Consider the following 9,465-nt stretch of genomic DNA (forward strand, 5'->3'; position numbering starts at 1 on the left):
AAAACAGGAATCACTTGAAAGTCTGATTCTAAGAAGCAAGCACCAGGAGTAAGAGATAGGATGTATTAGGCAAAATATCTTCAACATGAACCAAATTTGCTCTTGGTCCTGGCTCTTGTCAAGGACTGTGAAAAGACTGAATTAAATTCAGGTCTAACCCCCCTTCACTGTTATCTTCCTCTTATCTCTCCTAGCTCTTTTGACCACTGGTTAAAAATTCTTTTTCTTTGTAAACAATCTAAAGGCTTTTGGTAATTCAGGTAGACCTTGCTTGCTTGGGCATTCTGGAAGATGACTCCAGTTCCAATCAGTGTGGCAGTGCGGGCAGTGGTCTGTGTAAAAAAAATATTTTGAGTCCCTTTCCTTGGACCATGTGAAAGACATCAAAAAAGCAGGAAGTTTGGGGGAAATGATGTAATCTATTATGATTTCTCATCATCAAGAACTTAACTCTGTCCACAGGGAAAGAATACTCTAATAGGTCCTATAAAAGTTTCTTTTGGTTGTGATTCCTCCCTCAAGATGTTTTAAAACTATTTAGAAAAAACACAGACAAATCTAGTTTCATCTAGTTAGTTAAGAAACAAATGAGATCAATCTAGTTTGATCTAATTAGTTAAGTGTCCACAGGAAACGTCATTCCAGCTGAGTATGGAGCAAGCAATATTAAAGAAAAGAATAACTGAACATTACACAGAGAGCACAGAAAACATTATTGCAAATAATGTAGGTAAATAGGAGTTCCTAGTTAGACATTAATTTTTGAGCCAGTGACTACAAGTTCAAATTTAACAGTTTTGTAATTTAAATATTTTTTTAATGTGTCACTTGAATATTATCTCTTGCTTCTCAATTGAAAATGGGGTTGCTAATATTTACAATTACTTGAACTTCAAGTCCTCCCTTGGTAAGATTTCCCCAATAGAGCTAATCATCTTTCTTTTTTTTTTTTTTAAAGATTTATTTATTTATTTGAGAGAGTGAGAATGAGAGAGAGTACATGAGAGGGGGGAGGGTCAGAGGGAGAAGCAGGCTCCTCACTGAGCAGGGAGCCCGATGCGGGACTCGATCCCGGGACTCCAGGATCATGACCTGAGCCGAAGGCAGTTGCTTAACCAACTGAGCCACCCAGGCGACTGCTAATCATCTTTCTTAAGTTGCTATTTCAGAGTAGTAGCTCCCAAATTGAGCTATATTTGTAGTTACCTAGAAAACGTGAGGGGTCTCAGTGATATGCTGAATGGAGGTATGAAGAGTCAAAATCATTCAAAAAGTACAGTCTGGGTTAGAAGTATTAGAAGAGTATTACATTGGGCACATCCTTATCATAGGCAGTGTCCATGACAGAAATTAATCTAATTTGAAAAGAAGCTAAAATCCTCATAATAAGGCTTTCTCCATTGGGGGAACATTAAAGATAGCATAAGACACAACCAAAGTGCTGATGTTACTAAAATAAAATCCAGTCTCTAATTAACATAAATGCAAAATTTCTATTACTATAAATTTTGCAATTTCTAATATCACTAGATCAACTTTTATTAAAGAATTTAATTTTTCTACTTATAGTGAGGCTAAAAAGCAAGAACAAACATTTGTCTTATATAAGATATCTATTGAAATGTTCTGTAGAGTTGTAATCACAATATTGTTGGGAATAAAGTATTCTTTTTTAAAAGATTTCTTTTATTTATTTGAGAGAGAGAGCGTGGGGGGAGGGGGGACAGAGGGAGAGGGAGAGGCTCTCAAGCAGACTCCATGATAATGTCCCACATGGGGCTCCACATCAGGACCATGAGATCATGACCTGAGCCAAAACCAAGAGTCCAACGTTCAACCGACTGAGCCACCCAGGTGCTCTGGAAATAAGGTATTATTTGATGTCAATTTGTAACTTCCTGAATATTTATGAATCAGAGGCACTTCTACAAGCATATGTCAGGCATTGCTCCAGTTGCCTGTTTTACTCCTCTTATAAAACACTACATAGGTTTTTTAATCAAAGGTTCATGGATGTTTGTTTTAGTATAAAAATATAGTTACTGAGGTGTTTTTTTTTTTTCATCCTCAATTCTCAGGATATATTAAATTAAAACCAGATATCCATGTTGAGATACCACCAAGGATTCCTTTATCTTAGCCATTGCTTCTTGGCCAGAGGTAGGATTCTGTCCCACATCTGCCCAGGAAAACTACAGTGCATGACTGTCTACCTCTCTTGGAATGAAATGCATGGTCTGGAATTTCCAGGAAGAATGCACATTAAACGATTGGATAATGTGCTCACAGGTGGGCAAGCAAGGCTGTCCTCTCTGTCACTGTTGTCATGAGCTCCCCAATCTCCACCAGGGTCAGCTGCCCTACTTCATCTTCCCCATGTTGTGTGAGTCATTGCTGTGCTTATAAAGATAAAACCAAGAGTAAGAACACTTATCTTCCATAGAAACACAAAATGGACATGCTTTTCCATTATGCTGGACTCTGTAACGAAAGCTCTAGGAAGTGAGTGCAGCATGAACTCATTCCTTCCGCCTCAGCAGACAGATGGAGAGAGACATTCCAGTTTGTTTCCAGTCTTTTGTCTTCAGAGCATTTTTGGCATTTCCTTCAGGAAACTGGAGGTTGTGACCTAAGGTTTCCTTAGTGAACACACTTCTGTTTCCCACAGTTAACCTTACCCAGAAATGACATCTACTCTGTTAGGTGAGGTTTATCTTCATGTCCCAACTGTGTCCTGTGCATATTCAATGACAGTTGAAAGCACAAATTCTGAAAGTAAGAATAGGACTGAAGAGCCAAACACACCAAAATCCCCAGTGAAGGTGACAATAATGTTGAAACAAAAATGAATTATTACAGTAATTCCGTGATGCTCACAAAGTGCCCTTGCTCTCCTTGTATAGTTGGAGAAAGTAACAGCTAGGATGTTAAAACTTTCAGATACTATTAACTGAAAGTTTTCAGGCATGAGGTGTATACTATGCCACCTACATTCTGCAACTTGCTACTTCACTGATACTGTATAGTCCCATGTTGTTCAAAGGTAGTCTGGGAGAAGCCAAGACAGTGTCCTGAAAAAAATTAAGTGATTTAATATACTGTCTCCCATATCCATATCCCCATTTCTCCAGCATGTTGGTGGAAAGCCAAGCATGTAAGCTTTTGTTGATGTGTTTGCCATGACCATTGAGTTTCATAATTTAAATTAGATATGCAACATTGTTGTATATTGTTTTTTTTAAACCCATGTTTTAGGACAAGAATTATTATATATAATTTAGTTTGGCTTGAATGTAATTTAAACTCCAATAATTACATTTACTTGTCAATGTGGTATTTAGAGGTTGGTGGTTTTCATCACATTTTTACTACTCTTCAATGTTAACTTATTGAAGTTTCTCTTCCTGAAAAAGAGCGGTTTTTAACAAACCACATTTTTTTTACACCCTAGTTTATCAAGGTAAAATCCTTTAAAGAGTAATAGAAATTTGCCCGTAACTTTGATTCTAAAAAGCCACATAGTCAAATAGAAGCTTAATAATTTTTTTTAAAAAATGCTCTCCACAGAGGAATCTTTAAAAAAAATCAGTTTATTAATGTTTAAAAGTTGATAAAGCTATGTGCAAAATGATCCACAAAAGTCAGAAACCTATTAAATACTATTTTTTAAAAGACATTTCTCAGTTTAATTGCACTGAAAACCATACTAAAGAGACAGCAATATATTTTTTGTAACATTTATACACATCTTTAATTGACTATTTAATGAACAGCTGTATTGAAAAACTTCTGGTATTCCCTATCAGTTAAAGTAATGCTTTAATGGCACAAGAAGGTTGTATTTTCTTAGGAAATACACGTTCAACGGTGTTAACACAAGTTAGAAAAATCCAATAAAATGCTGAAACAAATACATTCAAAAATCACGGAAAGTACTTTTAACACAACAAAATACAACCATCCTGTTGGTTGAACTAATTCACAACAACACTCTGAAATAAACATCAACAAAGTGCCAAAGACAGATGTTGTATTTGTTAGACAGATTCATTAAGAAATCTCTCTTGGTTTACAGTCACTCCCCCCTCCCCTCCCCCAGTCAGTTTTCACCTGGTTTTGCTAGTTTGTTTCTCCTATGACACAAAGGATCCTGCCTGATACCATTTAGGTAAATTGGACTTCCTTATGCAGATTTCAGCCACAATGGATACCATGCTATAATACATTTCCTTGTAAAGTTGTTAAAAGAAAAAAAATCAAAGTGACTTTAACCAAATTCCAAAAAACTGATCCAGCTTACATGGAAACTTTGGCCTCGGGAAATAAAATTGCTTTATATCTCCAAACCATCTCCATTCCTCACAGTTTACCTCCTGGACACAGCCTACCTGCTACAAACCATCAAGAAATGGACCATGCCACAACCCCAGCTCTGATGAACGCCAGGTAGTTCAAATAATAAAGTAACAGACTTTTGAGGACGGGTGTGAAGGCCAAGGGAGGGTGGGATATGCAGAGCATACCCAGAGAAACAGAAGTGCACACAATCCCTTGGGCTGGAAAGTAAGGTGAAAGAAAACATCTCCTCAAAGCTCCCGACAGACGCTTTCACACCTGGACGTTAGTCTTCCAGGAGGGGCCAAATGAACCCTTCAGGAGCTTGACGATGCTAGACCTTTGGCTCAGTGCAAAATCAAAGCTCCAGGGCGGGGGGGTTAGGAAATAGATTCCAGACGAGGACCTGATCTCCACCCTTCCCAGTGCATTGTTCACAGGAACTAACCCACCAACACCCCGGCACCACCAGGCTGCTCTTACTACGCCCGCCCTCCCTCTGACTCCCAGCAGCTCCTCCCTGGCAGCAGTCGAGACAGAGATTTTTTTTTTTTTTTTTTTCCGAACACTGGGTGGTGGGTGACCACGCAAGAATTCTCCCCGTGGGTCGGCAGCGCTCAGTTTTAGGAAGAAGAGTTGACATTTCCAGAGGACATAATGGTCTCTGGGTTGTCCCCATCGTCCTTCTGCGGGTGGGAGGAGTTGTCCGACTTACTGCGGCTGAATTCCATGCCGGCAATGATGGGTCGCTTGAATTTGCCCGCGGAGTCCCCGCTGGGGCACTTGCAGCAGGACAGGATCCGGATGAAGGCCCGGCGCATCTCCTTGTTGGTCAGAGTATAAATGATGGGGTTGGTGCCGGAGTTGAGCACTGCCAGCACCAGAAAGTACTCGGCTCTGAAGAGGATGTCGCAGGTCTTCACCTTGCAGCCCACGTCCAGCAGGAGCAGGATGAAGAGGGGCGCCCAGCAGGCGATGAAGACGCTCAGGACGATAATCACGGTCTTGAGCAGCGCCAGCGACTTCTCCGAGCTGCGGCTGGCCTTAGACGTGTTCTTGCGGAAGGTCAGACGGCGGCTCCGAGTCCTGACCAAGGAGTAGATCCGGCAGTAGAGGATGACGATGGCGAGCAGGAGCAGAGTGAAGACAGTGGTGCAGAAGAGGATATAGTGCTTGTGGTAGAGCGGCAGGACGGTGGAGCAGTTGTACAACACGCTGATGCAGTTCCAGCCCATGATGGGCAGGCCACCCAGGATGAGGGAGATGACCCAGCAGGCACTGATCAGCAGGAAGGAGCGGAAGCTGTTGCTCCCATTGTGGAGTTTCATTTTCAGCATTGTGATATAGCGCTCGATGGCGATGGCTAGGAGGCTGAACACGGAGGCAGACAAGGCCACAAACATACTCCCTTCCCGCAGAAACCATTGGGCGGGGGTGAGCTTGTAGGTGGTGGCGCCAGACAAGAGCAGGTTGGCTGTGTAGGCCACTCCTGCCAACAGGTCTGAGAGGGCCAGGTTGCCAATAAAATAGTACATAGGTCGGTGGAACTTCTTGGTTTTCCAAATGGTCAGCAAGACAAAGATGTTCTCTAGGATGATAAAACAGCAGATGAGAATGAACACCACCGAGCTCAGTTTAATGCCATGCTCCTTGTCCGCGCCGATATTCAGCTTTCCTGTGTAGTTATAATGCCGGACGATAATGTCATAGTTGACATAGTCGGAGACAGGACTGCGGAGGGCCTTCACCAGCGGGACGCTGGTAGACCCCATGGTGCACAGTGTCTCCAGGAATCCGGGGGTGGCGCTTCTCCAGAAGAACGCTAGAGGGCGAGGCCGAGCGAGCCTTCACTTGCTCCGGAAGGTGGTTCTGTCCGAGAAATCCAGGCTTTTTGTGTCGCTTTGCCCTGGTTGGAGAGGGCCTCGGAAACCGCAGCTTTAAACAAGTCACAAAGAGGAGAGAGTCAGGGAAAAAGCCACAGCACACTGGCATAATTCATTCTAGCTAAGGCATTGCTCCAGTTTTGTCGTGGATTTGTTTTAAGGAAACTTGGAGGAAGCGCAGAGTGGGATTTAAAAAAAAAAAAAATCAAATTCACATTTCTTGCCAAATGGGGGGGGGGGAGGGCAGGGGAGGGAGAAAGAACAAAAATTTACCCAAACTGAAAACTCCAAATCGACACGATGAAAATTCTCCTGTGTCACATCCAAATGGAAATGGGAAAACTAGAGAAGTGAGCCCCATAACACCTCTCCCGCCCTCTCACCGCTCCCCCAACTCCAACCCTCTCCAGGTTTCCAGCTTGGAGGTTCGCTGAAGCGTTGGCCCGCTCACCAGCGGGTTCACCACCAGCTCTTGGTCTCACCTCGGAAGAGACCCAACCGCTAATATGAGGGTGGAGACGCACACCACCTCTGCTTGCCACCACCACCCAGCTAAAAGAGCTGAGAACCACCTCCTAATTGCCTTGCAAGACATTAGATTTGCACGAAAATCATTTGACAGAGTAAGTCATTCTTTGGGCTCTATTAATAACTCTCTAGGAACAGGTGTGCTCAGGGTCCGAGGGGTGTGGGCAGCCAAGCCCGCCCCGGCCTTGCGGTAAACAGGAAAGCTTACGCTTCTGTGAAGCAACTGACTTTTCTTAATTTCTTCTTCTAGGTTTTTTTTTTTTTCCCTTGTAAGCCAGTGCAAGAAAATATAAAGGTATTCAGTGAAAATCGTTCATAAGAGATTGCAATAAATCCCAGGAATTTAGTACATTCATTGATTGTATAGGGAGTATGTTTAGTTACTGTGAGTTTGGCCAAAACACACACAGGCACACACACAAAAGAGAGAAGTTATACTACTAATGATAACGATACATGCCACTACATTCCTAATTCCAAGTTCAAAGCTTCTGTCCAGAAACATAAATGTACGTCTGGTGCGTTGCTGAACGAGAGCCGGCTGTTTCATTTACTGCCCTCCCCCCAACACGTTGCCTCCTCTCTTAGAACTACAAAGTGTGGAGGGAATGAAACATGGCACTGGTCAGCAGAAGTCTACTTGTAATGTTTCAAGATAACGCAGCAATGTGAAAGAAGTGGAGTAATAGAGACAGCAGTTCCCCGGGTAGCAGAGGCTGCTCGCGTCCAGAAGCTCTGCATTTCTCCCATCTAATTCCGCACCCTGCTCGCCGGCAGTGCAAGTTTAAGCCTTTACCCCACCTCCCATATTCTTTGTCTATAGGATTTCCAAATATAAGCGCCTTCCCTCCCTCTGCGACCAACCGCAGCTTTCACTATCCCCTACCCGTGGTGGGGTTTACAACTGGACTTAACCCTTTTCCGAACTTCATAAATCACAAGTGCCCCAAGAACAATCCGATCGGGTTGGGCTCCTTAGCAGCCCAGGGATGAATGTTTCCAGCGCCCAGAGATGGATGTTTTAAAAGGTTTGGGGTTTGGGTTTTTTGTTGTTGGTTTTTGTTTTTTCTTTTTTTTGTTTTTGTTTTTGTTTTTTGTTTTTGCTTCGTTCGGGTTTAAAAATTCCTTTCTAACACTGAAGACCTCCTGCAGCGGCGGTCCCCCGCGCCCCCGGCCCGCGCTGGCAAGGCGCGCAGTCCCCTACCTCGCTCAGGCAGGACGAAGTTGCGTTGGGAGAGCTCCGGGTCTCCACTGCGCGCTCGGCATCTTGCTGCTGCCCCGGGACTGACTGCGACGCTCTCCAAACTTACTCGAGTCGGGGTCCCCTCCCTCCGCAGCCGCACACTCCAATGGCCAGCCCTGCTCCCCGCGGCCAGCGCCGGCCCGCTAGCTGAAGTCGCCGAGCGCCCCGCTGAGGCTGGGTGGCTTCTGTAGGAAGAGGCGGGGAGGGGTTAATATCTCAACCCCCACGCCCTCCGCCAGCGGCTGGGGGCCTCCGGATCTCGGCTGCAGAGACTCACTGTCCAGGAAAGATCTGGGGCAGAAGCGCGCGCGCGCGCGCGCACACAGACACACAGACACACACACTCCTCCCCCACAGGCAACCGAAAAAAAAAAAAAAAAGAAAGAAAAGAAAGAAAAAGAAAACAGAGAAGGGACGGAGGCTGGTGCCCCCTGGATTCTGATGCATAAATCACGGCCCTAGCCCTGCTGTCCTCCACTCCCGGAGACCATTCTCCCAAGTCTTACAAAAGAGAGGAGGTGGGGAGCCTTTGGAAACTTCCCTCCTGAAAAGTCTTAGGGGGCAGAGAACAGCCCGGCGTCTCCCAGCGCACCTCTCTGGTCCCCTAGGCGCTGGAGTCCTTGGTTGGATCGGAGTCCGAAGACTTTGGCGGGGCGCGCCCGCGGCCGCTTCTGCGCAGGCAGAGAAAACCGGGGCGAGACCCCGAGAGTCCCGGCCGCTCTCTGGGGAGGAGAAGCTGGCAAGGGGCTGCAAGAGACACGGAGGAGATACGCAGCAGCCTAGAAGGGAGAATGGCCCCGGAGGTTCCTTTACGTCTCCCCACCCCCATCCCGCTGCTGCCCTGAAACTTGCGGTCTGAGGGGCAGAAAGTGGCTTTCCCGGGACTCGCGGTGAGATGGGCCAGCGCCTGGCGAGACGTTGGGTGGGGGTTTCCCTTATTCAACCGGGCGCAAAGTCAGCCGTGGGTCCCAGATTCTGGCCAGTGGGAGACCTCTGGGGACATGGGCAGCTGCTGGGGCCTGAGAGATTTAAAAAGCTTGGGCAGCACAACTTTCCAAAAGGGAAGAGCCGCTGGGCCCAGCCAACCTAGTCTGAGGCCGGTGCCCTTCTCTCCCTTTCTACTCGGGAGAACTTAGAGGCCCCCACACCTCAAAGCTCCCAACACGCCCGCTCTTTTCTTTCTCTTAGACGCTACTTGAGAAGGTGAGACTAGAGGCGGCCTTGGTCAGCTCCTCCTCTATGACAAGCTCAGAGCACTTCTGCCCTGCCCTGCTGCAACACAGATTTCCACCCAGTCCCTGGTCGCACTGGCTTCCCATCCTGGCAGATGTGAACGCAAAACTTCTCCGTGTGCAGTTTCAATTGATAGACACACCCTGTACCTGAATGACTCAGAAGGAGGCTAAATGAATAAACAGACCCCGGTTTCTGGGATCTTATGAGTTCGCAAAAGAAGAAATCAAACGACAGTTAAAA

The 9,465-nt window shown here is 45.7% G+C and overlaps 1 protein-coding gene across 2 annotated transcripts; it reads right to left on the bottom strand.

Annotated features, from left to right (window-relative positions):
- Positions 1-3,572: 3,572 nt before the first annotated feature.
- S1PR1 (sphingosine-1-phosphate receptor 1) lies at positions 3,573-9,154 on the bottom strand. 2 transcript variants are annotated; one of them, XM_045897086.3, is made up of 3 exons: positions 8,582-9,154; positions 7,951-8,174; positions 3,573-6,270 (listed from the first exon to the last, which is right to left on the bottom strand). In XM_045897086.3, exon 3 carries the CDS (start codon positions 6,105-6,107, stop codon positions 4,959-4,961), a length of 1,149 nt encoding a protein of 382 aa, XP_045753042.1. In that variant the 5' UTR covers positions 6,108-6,270; positions 7,951-8,174; positions 8,582-9,154; the 3' UTR covers positions 3,573-4,958. The 2 variants fall into 2 exon arrangements, with proteins under 2 accessions (XP_045753042.1, XP_054368686.1); XM_054512711.2 differs by lacking the exons at positions 7,951-8,174; positions 8,582-9,154 and adding an exon at positions 6,492-6,628.
- Between the last annotated feature and the right edge of the window lie 311 nt (positions 9,155-9,465).

Source organism: Mirounga angustirostris, unplaced genomic scaffold (assembly GCF_029215605.1).
Source record: "Mirounga angustirostris isolate CCGP_5_RB_7025 unplaced genomic scaffold, mMirAng1.0.hap1 SCAF_4, whole genome shotgun sequence".
Lineage (NCBI taxonomy): Eukaryota > Metazoa > Chordata > Mammalia > Carnivora > Phocidae > Mirounga > Mirounga angustirostris.

Bases quoted from the DNA above. Each gene is read 5' to 3' on its own strand.
- S1PR1 (XM_045897086.3), bottom strand. From the start codon at position 6,107: ATGGGGTCTACCAGCGTCCCGCTGGTGAAGGCCCTCCGCAGTCCTGTC.